Consider the following 20722-nt stretch of genomic DNA (forward strand, 5'->3'; position numbering starts at 1 on the left):
ACAGGAGTTTATCAAAGCTAAAAAAAAATGGAAAATTCTGGAAAGGACGAGCCAGTCACCTCATTTAAATCCATTTGCGCTCAAGAAGGGGACAAGCCCCCCCAAAACAAGCAGGTGCTGAAGATGGCTGCATTAGAGGCCTGGCAGAGAAGACCCTCAGCACCTGGTGACGTCTGCGAATCGCTGACTTCAAGCACTCATTGCATGCTGTGGATATGTGACAAAGTCCTAAATATGACAACAGATTTAGTAGACCTGCCACTGCTGAGTCCCAAACGTTATAGTGCCCTGAAATGGAGGATTGTGGGTGCGTGTAGACAAGGAGTTGTGCAACCAAGACCCATCCGTAAGTGAAAGTCTGCTATGTGCACTTTAATCACGACGTCCAAAGTGTTTGATCTGTCACTTGAGACTGTGAAGCAGAGGAGGGGATGAAGGAACAAAGCGCCCCTCCGTCCCAAACCTGAATGGGGGCACCACAAATGTAACCAATTACTACTTCAATTTCTCTTCTCTCACTGCGTGCCACGCTGGCGTTCTGCGCGCCTCCCAGGACTTTGAAGCGCCGTTTCTTTTGTTTTAACCCAGGAGCCAGTGGATCCAGCAGGGGGCGCAGCTCCCCCTTTAAGAGGCCGCGGCCCTAGCAGTGCAGCAGAGGAGGACGGCGGCAAAAAAAATTGGATGTCGGAAAAAATCTCCAGCAGGTGGCGCTCTCTCAGGCTCGTTCTACCAAGGTGAGCGAAGCGGCAACTCTGGGGGGTCTTTTCTGCTCACTGCTGCCAGGTACTTCAGTGCTTCCTCCCGACGCACTTGTTAAGTTGATTGACTGACTGACTGACTGATTGTATTATTTGTCCCGTGACTCTCTATTCTTGTTTTTTATGTTTCTCCTGAATTTCCCTTTGGGATGAATGGCATTTATTAAAATCTAATGAGAAGCTCCAAACTCAGTTTTTTTGAGAGAGTTAAACATCTGAAAACGGGGCAGACAATGCCAGGCCAATGCTTTCTGAATTTCACGGCCGGCCTTTCACACGTGAATGCCATTCTGATCGGCTATCAATATTCCATCTTGGGCTTCTGGAAACGACCCGCAGGCTTTCATCTCATACTTAAAAAGAAAAGAAAACCTGAGATCAAACCAGGAATCGTAAGACGTCTGTAAAAACAAGAGCACTTGTGTCAGGGAGGCCTCCAGCCAGGGAGCTCTCAGCAACGGCTATGGCTGCCAGCCTTCTGCCACTAGTCATTAAAAACCTCCTGGCGTGGCTCCTAACAGCAAAGGCTGCCCAAGTCGGAGGGTTAAAGTACTGGCGAGGCTTCATATGCAAACGTGATGACAGCTGGGGGTCAGGCGGCACACACAGCAAGTCGGGGGGGCGTCAAACTGGGTAAGAACCGGGGTTGGCATCTGCCATCGATAGAATCGGGCGAGTCGGGACACATGCTACTGAGGACTCAGGTGAGGCGAGAGCAACAAATCCCCACCATTGGTATAAACAGGCAAGTCAGAGGGGTGCGCCAGGGTAAGTGGCCGCCCCACCACAGTGCTCCCACTGGAGCTGGCCAACTCTCACGGGTTTGTTTCCAAACGGCTTATGGAAGCGGAAAGGAGGATTAAATTCAAGAGCCATGCAACTCAAAGGGGGCCGACGGGGGGGGTTGACGTCAGTTTTCACAAACTTCTGGCAGAGCCTCCTAAGGAAACATGAAGCACCTCTGGAGCGAGTCCCAGCTTCCAGTGCGCCAGGCTGTTGTGATGCATTCTTAGAGGGTCGCACCAAAGGCCTAAATTTACTCCAGAGACCGCCGGCTTATTTACTGCAGAGTAACGAGTGGGTCTCTGGAGTCTCCAAGGGGCCGGCCGGCCGACGAATGGTCAACCTGCACCAGGACTCTGACATATCAGACCACCTCATGGAATCGGTTATGGAATGCCAGCATCAGGGCACCCACAATGGGGCGGGCACCTGCTGTCATCTGTGGCACAGAGTCTGCCAGTCAGCTCACAGGAGAACAGCAGGACTGCACAAGACTTGAAATGCCTACCATCACCAGACAAGAGGAGGCTCTGCTTTGACAAAACTGCGATAAGCAACCTCAGGACCACCTAAGTGGGGTCTACCTGAAATATTCTTAACTTGTGTCTTCCAGCGTCGGGTAACAAGGATTGTTTTTTAATTTTACTAAGATGTTTTATTTTAACGAGGGTCCTGGAACACAAGAAGAACAAATCCACCGAGACGGTGAGCAGAGACAAGGGTCAACTAGAAGCCCCCCCGTCGTCACACTGCACAAATTTTCAATTATGGCCCTCATTTACATAATCTTGAGTTTGGGGGCAGTCACAGTGGGCATCCCAGACCGCCACATGTGTAGTCTGACATACCCAGCAACTCCATCAGACTGGCAAAGTCCAACAGGTTTGAATCTGTCTTATGTCACTGGGGGCGGGAGGAGAAAACCAATGAGGGCTCACCTGCTGGTACAGCACGAGTACGAGGGGGGGCCTAAAAATTCCCAGAATGGTGAATAAATACAATTTAACAAATAAAATTATACAACTTCCAGCAATGCCACTTTAGTCACCGTAAAATACTCCCCTTGAGATGCAATACACTCCGCCCTGCGCTTCTCCCATTCGGTCAACACTGGCTACGCTCATCTAAGGGGGGCTGAAGTTATTCCGTGCACACCTCGGTGTCAACATCTGCACTGCACCATGCAATAAATATGTCTTATGGGATTTGTAAAAGCAGTGTTAATGTTTGTGATGCGCCATCTGTTGGAATGATAGAAACATAGCAACTGGACACACACTTATTTGGAGTTATACAATGCATCTGTTGGAATGACAAATGCAATGCATATTTCTCTGTTATATGCCGTTTGAAATGGGAATCATAACATTTGTAATAATGCTTGTGATGTGCCACCTTTTGGAAAGACAAATGTCACATATATGTCTCTGTTATATGCCATTTGGAATGCGATTTATAAAAGTAATATTAATGCTTAAGATGTGCCACTTGTTGGAATGACAAATGCAAGGCATGCGACTCTCTTATTTGTCATTTGTATACGTAGTGTTAATGTGTGTTACGTGCCATCTGATGGAATAACAAAAGCACTATTTTTTTAGGAAAAATGTTTGTGAGGTGCTATTTGTTGAAATAACAAACATAGCAATTGGACCCACTCTTATTTATATAAATACTATGCATTGCTACTGATGTTTGTGATGTGCCATCTGTTGGAATGACAAATGCAATGCACATCTCTATTATATGCCATTTGGTATGTGAATCATAAAAAGCAGTGTTAATGTCTGTGATGTGCCATCTGTTGGAATGACCAATGCAATGTATCGATTAAGTAAAAATATTTGTGAAGTGACATCCGTTGAAGAGAGAAACATAACAACCAGACGGACACTTATTTGTTGTAGTAAAATACATTACCCGAGTCCCAAAAGTTATAAATGCACTTCCAACAATACTTATTCAGAGGCGCATCATGGGGATGCTGGGAGTGTTGGGCCCAAAAGAATTTTTACAAAATAAAAGACTCTCTTATTTAACAAAAATTCTCTGAACAAAACTGCGCAACTCCAAAGAGCACAAGGGGCAAACAATGAAGAAAAAAAAAGAATCAATTCCAAAACCAAAGTCCTGATGCACAATCCATCGGCATTCAAACACCCAGAAAATCCCCCCAAAACATTCACAATGAACCACGGGGGACAGCGGGAGACCCTCCTCACCAGACCTGATGTTATTTTTGGAAGAATTAAGTGAACAGGACATTTGTGGGCTGAACTGTCCGGATAGGGAGGTGACTAGCGGGTGGCCCCGCCTCTTGAGGGACCACCCACAAAACGCATGCAACCACATAACCAAAGCACATTGCACAGATAATCAACAAAATAAATGATTCCAAAATGAACAGAAAAGGACATAAAACCCCAACGTCCCCCTCAAAACGTCCCTGGAGGTCTTCACTCACCTGAATAGAAGGTATTGATCTTTGCCAGCTCTTTCTCGCAGGCCTGGAAAAACCTTTCTTCGACTTTGGCGTAGTATCGCTTTACAGTGTCTTCATCGGTAACTGCAGGGAGAGACAGAAGACAGAAAAAGTCGGTCAGTCAGGGGCACAAAGCCAACTACCACCACCTTTTAGGGTGCCAACCCCTGCTTCAGTGGGCCAAAGCTCAGCAGCAGGGCCCAGGGAGTCAGAGCCAGAAGACTGCCCATTTGAACCAGCGGCAATGCCCTCAGGGGAATTAGCTAAACGCGGGACCCTTGGGGTCTACAGCAAGCAGTCATACAGGAGTGGCCCACCCATGCCAAGCCACCAGTCTGGTGGGACGACTTCTACAGGGGCTGGGACCTCAAAACCAAAGACTGATCACCACGTCTCTATTTTTGATCTGTATGGCTGCCAGCAAATGCAGACATTACTTTATGTCCCCCCCACTCCACCTCCCTAAGACCCCCTACCACCTCAGCGCTCGCCAGGAAACTGTTAAGCAAAACGCTCAATAAATGCAGAGCTTCTTCAATTGGTCCACAAAGCACTAAGTGCTGGAGTTCGGCGTCGACTTGCAGCGCTTTTGTTTCTCAAGGCCGAAGACGAAGAATGGAGGCGATCCATCAGACACATGTCAGCAGCCACCGCCAATTAAAGGGCAAAACATCAGATTATGAAGAACAATAAATGAGATGGCCGCCTGATGAGTAACGTGCGGCCCACTGGCGGCGACAGCTGATGCCCCCTGGTCTGATTGAAAGGCTTCGGCTCTCTCGGCAGGCTCTACGGATCGGCCCGACCGAGGGGCTTCACTTCTCTATGGTGTACAGGACTGGCCTGGGTGGTCTACCTGCTCCTACTGCAAAGTCCCCATCGCTTTGGGATGGCCAGTCTCATCAAGATGACGAATGTCTGAAAGGCCTCGTCTCCACAGTCCCACCATGAGGCCAGGTTGCTCGCTATGGCTGGCGATTTTAGAGAAGCGAGAGGACGTATGAGGACCCTTTGAAATGACCTGGGGTCCTGCGTTAACGGGTCCTGAAATGTGAGCGGATCACAGGTACACACAAACCCACCAAGCCCCCGCTACTAACACCCCCAACAATTCTAATGTTTCAAGTCTTTTTTTGAACACAAGCATCAAACACTCACAGGGTGCGGTGGAGGAACTAAGAGGACCCATCAAGCGCCTCTGGTGGCCGCAGATCAGAAACTGGGAGGAGTTCTGGGCCACTGCTACTCACAGGACCTTCCTCAGCTCAGCCGTCTTCTTTGGTGGTCTGGTGGGAGCGGCTCTCGTGAGGTCACCTCCTCAGCATCTCCACCCAGTTAAGGCCTTGGCTTGAACTGGCCAAGCAAAAGACGGATCAAAATAAGCCACCGTGTAGTAGAGTCACTTTGATGTTAAGGGTCCCGTACCTGCTGCATCAGCCAGCCACTTGGACATTACCTTGTAGGACGCCTTGATAAAGTCTGGAAAACTTTGGAAACTCTGGATGATGGCAAGCAAGACAACCTCAAATCTTGATTGTCCCTCCACCCTACTTCACCACTGGGCTGATGTTCTCATGTTGGCATGGGGTCAACTATTCACACCATACGCGCTGCTGCGGATTCTCAGTTTCATCAACCCACAAAGCGTTTTTCCCAATGGCACCAATGTGAGGAGCGTCAAGGTGGTCTTTGGCAAACTTCCAGCATGGAGTCCTTTTTTGTCCTTCCTTGGGAGTCCTCCCCTGGACACCATGTCTGTCTGATGTCTGGTTGACTCACAGGCAGAGATGTTCACCTGTTAGAAAAAAAAAGGGGGTCCTACCAAGACTTCAGCGGTCACTCGGTGGTCCACTGAACATTCGGGGGTTGTGCTTTTCATGTCATCTTGGATGGACGCCCACTTGTAGTGATGGCAGCCGCCACACGAAATCAGCTCCATGAATACACAGCTTGTCTAACTATGGACTGTCGTGTAGATCTCTCTGTATATGAAATCCAACGCCTGTCTGTCTGCTCTTCACGAGAGAGAACTACTTAACGGATACTTTAGATCAGTTTTTTCCTAGAATTTGCTTGAACATTCCAGTTGATTTTGTGACTTCTCTCATCACACTTAATATCAGAGTTTGCTTGCAGCAGCGATATCTTCGCACAAATCCGAGAGAGAGAGGCTGAGGGGAGAGGGAGGTGGGACCTCGGCAGTAGGGCGGGACCGTGGGAGTAGGGAGGTGGGCGGGACCTCTCTTACTCACGTGTTAGCCTCCATCTGAGTTGCTGTACCTGCTGCCACATGTTGGAGCGCACCTTGTCTCTGCTTAGCTAGCGATACAGCTTGTTTATTGATTTTTAGAGTTTATCCCGTTTCACTACTCTCTCTCATATAAATGTGTGTGTGTATACATGTATGTGTATGTATATATATATATATATATATATATATATATGCACACACACACATACATATTTATGACAATCCAATGTCAGCTTTTGTCGTCCAGTAAGACGTTTTTCTTAACGTTCCGCCTGACAGCCCTAATACGCGTCAGCACCGTTATCTCCAAAGGGTTCACATTGTGCCCCCTAAACAGGGTGGTCCACTGGTAAGCCTGTCTTTGATGACAGGCTCTAACTTTGTACTGTGCTGTGGACCCCTGTGGCAAAGGGGTAGTTGGTTGGAAGCAGTGGCCCCCTCTCCCGCTGTATCTCCAGTTACCAGGAGGATTCGACTTTCAGCCTCATCCATAGCAGTCGAGTGTTGCACCGTGTTAGCCACAGATTGATAAAGGAGAAAGCAGGGTGAAATGACACCTTTTACGCCTCGCCTGATGAAGGGGCCTTAGCTGCCTCAAAAGCTTGCATTTGTAATTTTTTTAGTTAGCCAATAAAAGGTGTCATTTCACCCTACTTTCTCCAGCCTCATCCATGACAAAGTCCTCACCCCACCCATTGCTAACATTACTGGAGTCATCGGCAGTCACTTTGGCAGGCTGGTCAAAGCCTAGTGTGCCCTCACGCCAGCCCCCTGCACAGAACGAACTGAAGCACCGCCTGGTAAAACCTGCAGGCTTCATGCCATGAACCGTTAAACCCAACTGGAAATGAAGATGTCACCATCATCACCATCATCATCATCTCCAAAGGGCACGCGTGAATTTCAGAGCTCTGCACTCCACTCCATGCTTTCCCAAGCTGGCATAGAATAATCGTTGTCGGAAAGCCAAGTACTGACCTCTGACCCCAGGCGTGTGACTTGCCAGAGCGCTGCGATGAAAGAGAAAAGCGACTCTTAATTCCACGTTGGCACAACAAGGCGCTCGTTTTCACGTTCTTCCTCCAGCCAGCCGGTTTGTCACACCTCCGCAGCGTTGCCACTTTATTAATAACTCTGCAACGTGAAGCACAGCCTACGCCGACCAACGGAGCACTGGGAGAATGAAAATCGCCCCCCTCAGGACGCTGCTGCAGCTTTGGCAGACCCTGTCCAGCACTTAAATGGTAACACAAAGTCACAGTGCCAGTCAAGGGAACTGGTGCTTTTAAGACGAGCACCTGAACTGAAGATGGAGACCCTGGGAGTAAAACACGGACAGCCCAAGAAAGCCTCCAGAGCAGGGGGGTCTTCAAACGTTGTTCAAGCGACCATATTTTGCTTCCCTTAGCGTCTTCAAAACCGAGTCTGTGACTCCCATCAGATTGGTGTTCCCCCTTCAAGAAATGTCACAACAACTATAAAAAGAACTACTGTACCAATCTATTATGATACGTATGAGGGGCAACTGACGCCATCGATGAAATTCAGTAAATCACCGAGCCAACTGCGCTTGAACCGGCTGCACACAGAGGCCAACGCCAACGCTGACAGGCCAGTCTAGTGCAGCAGCTCCATCCCAGGGACAGCGACGCCGATTCACTAGGGGGCGCCAGTGATCATGGCTGCTCCATGAATGTACGGCACAGACTGATCAGCTCCGGCGTGCTGACAAATTGCACTGAGAACCGACTATAGCCGGCTGCGGTGGTTTAAGGGTTAAAATCCTGCTGATGGTTTACCAAAGCCTTCAATCATCTGCTCTGTCCTCATATCCCAGAATGCCTGTCACCTTACACGCCAAATCGTACCTTTGGATCTTCAGATGAGGGTCTGCTTAGAATTCCAAGAGCTAAACTTAAAAGAAGTGGCGAGGCGGGCAGCCTTCTGCTGTTGGGCACCTCAAATCTGGAATACGAGTTTACCAATAGAAAGTCACCAGGCTGATACGGTGGAGCACTTTACAAAACGGCTAAAGACACATTACTGTAACATGGCACTCTCAGAGCTCCATTGTAGTGTAACGCTGATATTCTGTATATGTATTTAATTATCATTATTATTCATGGTGGCTCCGCTATCCGCACCAACCCGACTTTCTCTGCTGTTCTTTTCCCCATTTTTCGGTGCCCCCACCACCTGATCAAAGCACAGTGCTGTCCCTCCATTGATGGATTGAAGGCCAGAGGTCCATAAGACCATCATCATCATCAAGATATTCCACGTGAAGCCTGAAAACCACGAGGACTGATTTACATCATTAATGTTAGGGAGGCTGGGTGGTCCTGTGGCCTTGGACCCCCTGCAGATTTTTGTTTTTCTGTCCTCCTGGCCATTACTTTATTCTTTGTTGCTTAGCATTGTCTAATCTTATTTTTCTTTCTTCATCATGTAAAGCACTTTCAGATACATAATGCGTATAAAAATGTGCTCTACAAATAAATGCTGTTTCTGTTCTTCTCCACGAGGTGCAAGGAGCCCACATCGGCGGTCTTTTTCAGCTGACTGCGGTCCTCTTCAGAGGTGCGTAAGAATCAAGATGAAGACGAAGAGCTTAGAAGGCCTGGCAGGGACAGGAGTTTGACTGAACAGTCAGCATGGCGTCAGAAGAGGGAGGTCGTGTTTTACTAACAGGCTGCAATTCTATGAGGAAGCAACAAAAGGACACGACCAGAGTGGAGCAGATGAGATGACTGATGTGGACTTTGAGAAAGTGTATGATAAGGTGCCACATGAGAGGGTGGGCATCAAACTAAAAGACGCGGCAGTTCAGGGTGTGGCGTGTCGGCGGGTGCATCATTGGCTCAGGCACCGGAAGCACAGGGTGACAGTCTGTGGAGCCTCATCAGAACTGGCCGATGTTAAGAGTGGTGACCAGCAGGGGGGCAGTGCCAGGGGGGCCGCTGCCATTTGTAATAAATATAAATGATTTGGATAGGAAGATTGGTGAAGTTTGCAGACGACAAGACACCAAGTGAGGTGGACTGGCAGATCATCGAGAATCCATTGAACCATCACAGAGGCACTCGGGCAGGTTTGTGGACGATGACATTTAATGGAAGAAAATGTAAAGTGGGACAGGTAGGAAGTCAAAATGGGAGCTTGGAAAACACAATGGGGGGTCTAAAAATCGAAAGTACACTTCATAGGAGGAGGATTTCACATACAGTATATGCCACGTTTGAGAGGAGGAGGAGGAGGAGGAGGAAGAGGTTGGCAGGAGGCGCTGACAGCGCGTCGCCGCACAATGAACCACCTGGATTGGCACCCGAGCGCAGCGGGTGACACCTCAGCACCACACTGGAGCAGGACGAGGATTTTATGAATCTATTTGTTGCGGTGGCCGGAGTGCCAGTCCTGCCACCAACCCCAGGTTTTTCCCTGCCTGCAGATTAACGTCATACCCAGGATGGAGCAACCGCAGTTTTTAATGAGGGCCTTCCTCAAGTTGAGTCACCTCTGGCGTTTACGGGGAATCGAAATTAACATCGGCTTGGAAAATGAACGGACCCTGCGAGGCGGCAGTGGCGCTGGACGTTCTGCCCCTCTACGATGTTTTATGTGACATTTCTAAAGCACGTCCTGTGAATGAAATAAATGTCATTGTCATCTGACGATCGAAGTGGCAGGGCCGCTAAACCGGACTGATCAGGTTTCATTTACAACCCACCCCAAAGAGTGAAGCTTGTCTCAATAAGTAACTGCACCGAGTATACGATTTACATTTAATTGATAGAGATTTCTTAACATGGACGGGGCGGAGTGGGCGCCTCTAAACGTCTTCACAAGAAGCTTGCACACCATCTATTGGTCCCTAACGCAGAGGCGCCACCGTTGTTTCTCCCTCGATTTCCCCTTTTGCAGAACTCCAGCTGGGGGTGGTTGGGTAACTGTCACCTGCTAATTTAATTGGCGACGAGAGTCTGATAGTCAGCAGAGATAAAGAGGATTAGAGTTGTTTATGGGTGGCGAGGGTCAGGCAAAGTCGTCGAGATAAATCCCACCGGGACAAACCGCACTGACCAGCAAGAAAATCGGCGGAGCGTGACAAGAGCAAAGTGTGAATGGTTAATAATAAAAACAATAAAACAGCCACCTGCAGGGGACCCCAATACGGCTGCAGAATCCCCCCCAATCAACCTGCTTTAGGGAGGCGAGAGCCGAGCCCAATGGCACAGAGCAGGACGGCAGGAGGCACAAATCACATTCCTTTCGAATCGATCAGCGCAGCCCCGTCACGGCTCGTCTGGGCATTTCAAAGGGCGCGCTGCTTACTTGGCCCACTACCACCCGGCGTCATCGGGAATGAGAAAAGTAAAAAAAAAAAAATAAAAATGCGGCCTGAGGACGGGGTGTTGATCTTCGGGGTCATCCTGGCGAGGTGACATTTACAGGCAGGCGTCATCTCCTTGAGTGGAAAGCAATTTCTATAAATAAAAAGATGTTGACACTGAAACAATCCCCCCAAGGCCCCCCCCCAACAGTGTAAACAAGATAAACTCTTCATGCCACACCTCAGAGGAATCCTCACCATCCTGGACAGGCCGGGCGGCTGGGAATGAAAATAAATAAAATGGAATTGCAACTCTCCGGTGTCCAGCGTATTAAAGGGCTCGCCTTTCCCATTGGGGGGGGGCGCAAATGCCCCTTCTCGTGCCCGCCAGGTTCACTGGCATGACCTGTGACTTTAAACAATGACAATTTATCTGGGGGGCTCTGCCCCCCTATGGGGTACAAGGATTCTTACCAGTAGAGTCAGTTCAGACTCGGGAAGAATGGGGGTCTTTGAATGGCACAACGTCACCTTCACCCAACGCCACGATCTGCGGATGAGGAAGCCGCGCTGCCTGTGAATTTTTCCCCCGGCGAAGTCATGAAAGATGGAGCAGCTCAGTCGGCCGAAGCAATAAAAGCCCATCAGGCCCGGAGGAGGTGATCTGATTAGAACGACTAACGAGATTCCGCTTTTTATCAAAGGAAGAAGGGGTGTGTATGGGGGGGGGGCACAAAGGGTGGGGGAAGGGAGGTCATCTGCTCGTCTCCGAGCCCAACACGCAGGCGGCTCACGGTGGTCCGAGTCATTTAATATCCTGCTCCAACGATGGCTCCTTCTGAACTGGCAGCTCCACATCTTCTCCCTCATTGTGGGGTCCCAAACTTCAGGAATGCTGCTAATAATTTTCCACGTGGGGCACGACTCTCTAGTCATTCAGGTGGTCCTTCAGTCCTGGGGGGGTCTCTTCCTCCTGTATCCGCCTTCAGACACCACAGGTTTATTACGAAGCCCGTCGCGTGAGGGTCGGTAGCAGATGCCACTCACTGTGCCATTCTTGGCGTAACTTCTGCCAGCTCAGCCCCCTCTTCCTCTCTTATGCTTTTGTCCATTGCTTCTTTCAACTTAAAGCTGAGATAATTGCTTGGACGTACCCCCAGACCCCCTCAATGTGGGGGCTCAGTTCGTCTGCTTTGCTTTCATTATCCAGCCTGACTTTGACCATCAGTGCCCTCAGCTCAGTAACTTCATCTATGCCACCAACTCCAGTATGCCCACTGCATGCTGACAGCGTTATTAAACCAGACAGTGGTGTAAAGTACTTGGGGGGGAGATTTGTAACAGTTACTCCTAGAGACAAAGCCCACCCTGATTTTGGGTTACCCCTTGAAAGCGGCCCCTTTTCACTATCAGCCTCTCTTCCAGAACCACCTGGGGGGCTTATCAGGACCTTCATCTTTGTCCACCACCTGCATCTGTGGTGGGCCGCACTGTATCAGGTTGACCGAGAGCTCGACGTCGGCTTAAACTTTGGCGGATCCTCAAGTATTTTTTTTCTCCCCCCTTTCTTTGGGGTCTCTCCTTTTCATTTCTCCTTCATGTTTTTGGGGGTAGCTGCACTTATATTACTGAATCATAAATAAACAAAAAAAGGGGGAATTAAAGACCCCCGAGGGCAGAGCGCCGTTCAACTTGCACAAACAGATGAGACCTCACTGACTTGCAAAAACGGACACTGGAGGGGGGACCACCAAGTGCCTTATAAAGTAACCCTTAAACCACTTGGGCCCAAAAGGGTAAGGATTACCCTGGGACCCCAAAGCCTGGAATGACAAGTTTGTTTTTGAGAGGAGAAGTCTGCTTATGTGCAGAACCAGAGTTCTGTGCTGTGCCCCGCCCTTTAATTATTACGGGGATTCAAATGCATGAAGCAGAAGAAACGTAAAACCAAAACAGGAATAAAGAGTCACAGAAGAGAAAATACACCCCATCAATCAATCCATAAAAATAAACTTAACAAGTGCATCAGGTGGAGGCATTGAATTGCCCGACAGCAGTGGGCAGAAAAGACCCCGCAGAGGCGCTTCTTAGCACACCGAAATACGTGACATGCAAAGAAGGGGCGTACGGCAGTCCATGGGGGGAGACCACTGCTTGACAAGAGAGATGTGAAGTGCGGCACGCTTGGGAGCTCACGGGGGACCCCTAAGCTTAGGGGGGAGATTACTGCTTCGATGCGGCGGACAGCACAGCAGGGCGCAGCCCACCGGTTAGGCGGCAGTGACGTGCGACGCGCCATCTTCACCAAAAAACTTTCCAAAAGTCCAAACTATTAACGAATTTGTAATAAGAGGCGGGCGCTTGTGTTCCACCAATCGGCACGATCCATCGCAGGAGCCCCGCCTACGAGAGTACAAACCCTAATCTGCTCCAAACCGCTATTATCTGCGGTACGTCACGTGTGTGTGTGTCACTTGTCATCGCCTTTCATTTATTACTATCTTTAATTTGACCGATTCATCTATTTATTGTTTCGTTGTCTAGAGGTCTTGCGCTCGTCCTGTGCCACCGTATGTCGCAAAATGGCATACGGTTGATATAATGAAGCCGCTGGGCTCGACGGCTTTGTGGCGGAGAGTCCAGTGAAATTCCTCCCCGTCTGCGCTAATCAACATGCAGCAAGTGGCCGTGATTAGCCGACCGCGACACGAGTCTCAATTCAAACGCATCCTCACGGCCGTGCTGGCATTTCAGAGATGAAAAGAAGATGGAGGGTCTTAAAGTGAGGGCCAGTGCTCTGCTTTCTCTTTTCAACTCTGGGCTACACTTGGTGGGGGTCTTTTTTTTAATGATACGATGATCCGCTCAGCGCTCGTTTCCCCCCCATTTCAGTTTCTTCACTTCAAAACTTTGCACAAATGTTATCTGGGGAAGCGTCTGCCCACCAAAGCCGCGTTCTCCGCGTCGGCTTCCCGCTTTGAGCCCGTGACGCGTTTGATGTGGAATGCGGCGGGCGCGATGCATTAACCTCGGCCGGACCCCCCACTCTCTCTGAAGGGCCGGTATCAGCGGCAGGCAGGCAGGCGCGCGCCCCCACGGTTATCTCGCTGCTTGCTCTTCTTTACGAGTTTCTGCAGATTTCTCAACCTTTTTCTTGAAAGACGCGGCCGTCTTTTTAAATGGAAAAAAAGTTATTTAGGGAATTTGCGCCGTTTCAGGTTTACATTTATTTATTAATTTAAAAAAAAAAAAAAAAAAAACAAGATGAAAATACAGCAATATGTCTGTGCTGATAAGAACGGGCAATCACTCCGCTTCTCCTTGTGGATGTGACTCTACTGTCACGCTAGTTATCATCACACACCCCCTTCAACCGTCGTTGGGGTCCTCTGACACTCTATCCGGGTCCCGGGCACCTGAACTTTTGCTGGCTTTAACTTTGCCAACGCTAGGCACACATTACTAACAGTCGGCCTGATTCTGGGCCTGCATCATTAATTCCAGAGGGTATCCCGATCTCGGGCAGGTCTTGATCGATTACCGTCCCAGATTACCCAATGGATTAATCAAAACCATCGAGATTAACTCAGGCTGTAAATATTAAAACATCGTCGATATTTGACCATGTGATGCATTTTGGTGTCACATGTGCAACGCTGATAGCCAATGAGAGACCCGCCGTTATATTTAAGACAATTTAAAAAAGACGGCCCGTTTGCTGTGTCTGTGTTTGGTGGGGTGGCAGACCCCGCGACAATGAATAACCGTTCTGCTCCTGTTCCGACTGGTTTTGACTAAAGCACCGAGAGACTCAGCCTCGTCTTTGGGGTGCAAGACAGCGACTCACACGTCACAACACGTGTCCACGTGGTCCAATTTATAACGCACGTCAGGACAAAAACCGAGCCATGAAGTCCAAGGAGCTCTCTGTGGACCTGTGGTGAGGCACTGATCAGGTAAGGGGGGGGATTCAAACCGATTGTGAAGTTCTGAGCATTCCCAGGAGTCCAGTGGCCTCAATAATTGTGAGAAGGAAGAAGTTCGGGACCACCTGGACTCTTTCTAGAGGTGGACGACCTGCCAAACTGAGTAAGCGGGCAAGAAGCCAATGGTCACTCTAACAGAAAAGTCATCTACTGAGACGGAAGAACCCTGCCATATAAAGACCACCATCTCAGCGGCACTCCATCAATCAGGGGTTTACTGGACAGCGGCAAGATGGGAGTCACTCCTGAGCGAAAGGCGTTTAAGAGATTCTGAAAGAATGAGGAAGAAGAAGAAGAATCTCGAATCTGATGAGATTAGAAATGGAACTTTTTGGGTAGAACGTCAGGCACTTAGTTTGGTGAAGACCAGGCACTGCCCCTCACCTGCCTAATGCCATCCCTCCAGTGGGGGCAGCATCACACTATGGGGGTGCTCGGCGACTGGTCAGAATTGAGGAAAGGATGAAAGTGGCCAAATACAGAGAGGTCTTTGAAGACCACCTGTCCCGGGGCACACACCACCTCAGACTGAGGAAACGATTCAGTATCAAGAATTAGTGACCTAAAACAATGCTGGAGTGGCTTCAGGACACGTCTCGGGAGGGGGTCTCCCCGCGTGGCCCAGACTTGTACCCCCATAGATCACGCAAGGAGAGACTTGAAGATGGCAGTTCCCATCCAAGCTAACGGAGCCCGAGAGGATTGGAGTTGGGAGAACCTGACCAAATCCAGGGCTGCAAAGCTTGTAGAGACTCACCCAAGATGGCTTGAAGCTGCTGTGGCTACCAGAGGGGCTTCTAACACAGTTCTTTTATGAATGAGAGATTTCACTTGATTTTGTAATAAATTTGCACGCCATCTGAAAACGTTTTCACTTGGTCACTATGGGTCATCGAGTGTTGATTGATGGGCACGAATGGCAAACGTTATCCATTTAAAATTAATTCTACAAAAGTGCAGAGAGTGAAGGGGTCCAGATTCTTTTTTGAATGCACTGTCACCACTCTAGCCACCCGAAAGGCGCCATAAATGAAAAATAAGATGAATAAAGACGGCTGAAATATCTTGGGGGGGGTCAGGCACAACTCCCAGAGTTGTCCAGAAATGGGCGAGTCTGTCTCAGGGGGTCACAAACTGTCCACGGAATCTATACGAGAAAGAAAACTGAGGGGAAAAAAAAAAACAAACACGCGTGCACACCCAAAACGCCCCCCCAATCACCAAACCCCCAATGCCAGCTCAATCACAAAGCAATTAGAACTAAAAAGACGGAGTAAGCACGTTACTTGGCAGACAATAAAGAAGAACAAGCGAGCGCTGACAGGGGAACGTGCCCGCCGGGACAGCAGGCACAAAATAATAAGCTGCAATTTAATATGTGAAATTAGAAATCATATCGGGGGCAGTGAAGGGGGCATGGGGGTGGGCTGGGTAATAAAATCCAGACAGATAAGGCAGCTTAGCGGCTACAGAACATTAGGAGAGTGCATCACTAATAAGAAGCGCTGCCAAGCGTGAGCTAAAGAACTCCGACTGACGCCCCCGGCGACGTTTAGCAGCGTTATCGATGCTTAATAAAATCGAGCCGCCCCTGGTGTTTCAACGTGCCTTCAGCTGGGAGGCATCAAGAGGCAAAAGCACTTGAAAAGCGGCGCTCGGCTTCGCTCCCCCCAAGTCAGACTATAAGGGGGGCAAAAAAAAAAAAAAACAAAGATGACATTTATTGTTCCCAACTGCCTTGTATAAAACAAGAGGGATTAGCGCTTCGGAAAAATTGAAAGGCAGAAAGTCATCGCCATTCTCGAGGTTTCAAGAGATGCGCGCACGTATTGTATTTCCATAACTATTTTTTATTGACAGCCTAAGTGTTCTAATAGTTTATTTGTAAAGCCAAAGTAATTTGTCAATGCCGTATTCTTAAAACGAAAAACTGGAAAAAAAAAATTTGCTGTATATAAAGACCCTCTAGGTGCCAGACGCAGTTGCCCCTCAATTGGACCACCGTCCAGGATACGAGAAGGTAAGTGAACCCACCTTGGGTGCTAACTGCTTCATGTCCCTCTCCACCAGCAACACTTCCGAGAAGTCGTCTTGGCTCCGCCCACATCGCCCTTAGAAGGCCCCGCCCCTTCCATTAAAAACGTGCGGTTTGCAGAAGGAGGCGGTCATTCTTGGACCTGAAGCTCAACGGCGGCAGAGCTCCCACTATCAGGGGGTCAAATGAAAGCACAGGTATGGGATACCACCCTTAGCCGGGGGGTGGGGGTGGGGTGATACGTGCTGCTGCTACCTTGTCATCTTTTTTTGTGTTCCACAGCACAGAACACGCCCAAGTGAGGGCACCCAACTGCACCCCTTCTGGTCCCCCCGCTATAGAAACAAGACCACCCGGAAGGAAGCGACCCAAGGAGAGGAGCTCCACACCCATTTGAAATCTTTAAAAAGTAGCCCAATTGTTAAAGGGAAACCTCTTTTGTTAAAATGTTTTGCTCAATGCTATTATGTGCTATTTTTGTTTCATTTTCTTGCGAGCAAACGGGCAGAGCAGGGTTGGCACCCCAAAATTTCACTGTTGGCATCTGCCTGGTATTCTCTTGGATGACCACCATACATAACACGCAAAGCACTTGTCGCGAAAGCCCACATCTGTCTGTCCACATGAAACAACTTGGGGGGTGACCCCCCATGCCCCCAATAATAATAATAATAAAGTGGGCATAATAAATAAGACTGAATGAACTGACCGCTGAGCGACCGCAAGCCTCTTTGGTGTCGTCTGCTAACACGTTTCATTGAATTCTCACGTCACTATTTGGTCAGAGGCCTTTTGAATGGTCTCACACGAGACTCACAATCGGACAACTGCCAGGAATGACGCGCGATTTCAAAACATCTAAACGTATGTGAGTTCCTCTTGCAACTTGTTTGGTAAGCCAGCAACGCTCGCCAATCTCTTAAAAAACAGAAAAACGTGACACCAGCGGGAATTTGTGGCTGCCAGACGTTTCTTCTCTGAAGACCCAATCACAATGTTTAGTTCCCTTCTCCTTCCACAACTTGACCAGTTTGTCCTCCTCCTCCTCATGCATCCTGTGGACCACCAGGGCCCACCTGACAACAACCCGTCACAGACAGGCAAAGCCATCAATTCAGGTAGAGGAGCCCATATCCCGAGCTGTCCCCAAGGTCTGATACCCACAGCCATGAGCAGCACACCAGATATGGGGGTCCTTTCCTGCAGACTCTCGCAGTCTCCTTCTATCTCCAGTCCCTTTGGCAAGCTTCATCCTCCTCCCGACTCAGGCTACTAAATGAGGTGAGGCTGCTCCTGCTGTCAATCCTCGTGACCCGGGAATACTCCTATACACAAGGGTTCGACAGTCCCTGCAGCACCCACTGGCGGCCCCCACAGACACCAACAGGGCTGTAGCGTACTTCAACTCCCAGCATGCCCTGCTGTGGGAATCCGTGAAGCCTTGGAACCCAAGGGGGGCTTGAAGTAATGGATTGGAGCGATGCAGTGCCCTTAATAAGCTATCTCCCCCTGTCCTTCCATTCGGGAGGCGTCCCAGCTGCGCAAGAATGCCAACCGCCTCTTACAGGCCACGGAGGTGTCCCAAAGCATAAGCATAAACACGGATTCTGCGTTTCATTGGTCCATATGTCTGCTAATCACTACCAGGGACGTTCCTCCACCCTAGAAGTCTGGAAGGCCTCCCGGTAGTTCATTTCTAGCGCACTAAGGGGGTGGGTGAGTTTACTTTGCGTTTCTCTGGGGGTTTATGATCCTTGCCCCTCGTTTCTGGATTGGGAATTGTTGACATTGGATTGTTTTATTTGGGGGTATTTTCCTTTGCTTGTTGAGCTTCAGTGTAATTGAAGATAATTTTGTAAGAATAAACTTTTATATTTTATAAAGACTCCGTGCTTGCCCTTATTACTAGCCGGGGTTTGACAGTGAAATCCCCCTCTAGTATGCCTTTTATTTGGAAGTTAGTTCATGTCACAGTGTTTTAGAGGACAGCGTTAAGGGGCCACATAGAATAACATCCTTGTGTTTTGGCTTGTAAAGGACGCAGTCAGTGGGTACCCTAAAAGGAGGACGACACAATCACATTTAAAATGCGGCCCACCTCTCTCCCAGGGTGGGGGCTCCAAGAGCAAGAGAAGGGCAGGAGAGACTGACAGACAGACGGACGGGGATATTCCTCTGGTGTTTGGGCACCTGGAGAGCCCAGAGCAGCAGCTCCCAGGACCCCTCAGGCCTCCTTTATTTACCCACCACTTTCTGTCAGCTTCTGTGACTAGCTGTTAGTCGGCCAGCTCCCCAGAATGGAAATCTAATTACTGTGCTGTCGGTAATCATTTCCCTAAGCTCGGCTTTACGGGAAGCGCAAATCGTGTTAGGACAAGAGGAGCCTACGGTTCATGTGGAGAATCCTGTGCTGACACTCGAATGTGACGCTCAGGAGCTTCGCCTTGACAGAGAGAGAGAGAGAGGTGGGCACCACTGGCATTAGAAACATGAAGGGTTAAATAAGGCCACGTAAAAGGGTCAACTCGAGCGCCAATCAGAGAAGGCAGTAGTGCAGCATCAAAGAGACGAGTCCACCAATGAAGACAGAAGCCACCAGTAGTACAAATGAATCGTTGGGGACATTACAGAAGACCAAACCTTGTGACAGTGAGAGGTCTCTAAGACACTAAAAAGGGCAATATGGGGTTGTGACCACCATAACAGGCCTCAGGGGGTTTTAGGAGGAGATGCACCGAGTCACTAGAGCCAAGCGCAGTGCTGCCACCGGGTGGGTCTGCCACACTTACTGTGCCAGCAGTTGTCAAGGGCTACACACCTGTCTGGTCAAAAAAAATCAATCCATGTCATTCAGCAGGATGGGACTGGGAGCGGGAGCTGTGGCATCACACCTGGATGGGGGGTTGCCTAAGGGGGGATAGGATCCCAAAGCTAAGTGGTACAAAAGTGTCACTTCTCAAAAGAGGAGGATATGCTGGCACTGATTGGGGTGATGGGTACCAGAAGCATAGGATCAGTAGGGGGGCATCTGTACCGAGGTACCCCAACTTTGCAACTTAAACAGCGGAGAGGCAGAGCTACATCCAGGTCATCCCATCAGTAGGGGGCATCTGTACCGAGCGACCCCAACTCTTTAACTTGACCAAACAGCAGAGGGGCACAGCTACATCAGGGTCACCCTACTTTGTGCAGCAAACAGGTGGATGGCACAGGTTCTCAGCTGTGAGCCCCCCCACTTGTGTGTGTGACATCAGGCTGCTCCTCTGACAGCCCCATCATGAGGTCCCCCCCCCCACCCCTGACAGCACAGTCTCAGGTTTCTCAAACCAACAGGTTGAGTCGCAGGTTTCTGTTGTATTTAATGGTCGGTCGTGGTGGGCCGATTAAGGAATGAGCATTGCTTCGACGATCGCCCCCAACTCATCATGAAGCGGGTCTCTAAGACACTAAAAAGGGCAATATGGGGTTGTGACAAACAAGCCCTGACCTAGATGGGACCACCCAAACCTGCACCTCTGCCACCCTGGTAGACGATTAGGCATGGAGTGTCCAGTACATGGCATGTCCCACTTCTCTGACGCTGAAAGGCCAAGCGGCATGTTTTAAAAATCAATGCCAGTTCACCGTACGCCCCTGGGTGGGCCGAAAGGGCTGCATTGACCTCCAGTCCGCCCCACCATCAATCCCAGAGCATCAACCCTTACAGGCAGCTGGCGTCTCCTGAGAGAGAGATGATGGTGAGGGGTTTGTGTGAACGGAGCTGAAGCTGCTTCTTCTGACGATCTCCGCCACGTGTAACCCCCCCGGCGCGGTGGCAGGTGTTTGGAGCCGTTGGCCTTTCGCAGAATGCACAGGCAGCATAAGAATCTACAATCAAACGCAATTAGCTGAGCCACGGCGCCGTGATTCCGCTAAGACATTCTACAGCAGGACGAAATTAAGCTGGCGTGAACTCAGACTGGAAAACGAGAAAGCAGGGCACCACGCAGATGGGCAATTCAGAGGATGCCCCTCGGTCAGATGCTGGCCACGGTCGTGAAGCCAAATGTGATGGGCAACTCACCCTACAATCCAAAGGCCGGGGGACCAAACTACCT

At 49.5% G+C, this 20722-nt stretch overlaps 1 protein-coding gene across 1 annotated transcript in view; it reads right to left on the reverse strand.

Moving 5' to 3' along the window:
• The window catches only part of xpr1a (xenotropic and polytropic retrovirus receptor 1a), a 108160-nt gene that overhangs the window by 22226 nt on the left and 65212 nt on the right, over positions 1–20722 (reverse strand). The window contains exon 3 of the mRNA XM_039767760.1: positions 4006–4107. Within this exon, the coding sequence (XP_039623694.1) occupies positions 4006–4107 (102 nt within the window). The remainder of the gene's footprint in view (positions 1–4005; positions 4108–20722) is intronic.

Source organism: Polypterus senegalus, chromosome 10, assembly GCF_016835505.1.
Source record: "Polypterus senegalus isolate Bchr_013 chromosome 10, ASM1683550v1, whole genome shotgun sequence".
NCBI classification, from domain to species: Eukaryota; Metazoa; Chordata; class Cladistia; order Polypteriformes; family Polypteridae; genus Polypterus; species Polypterus senegalus.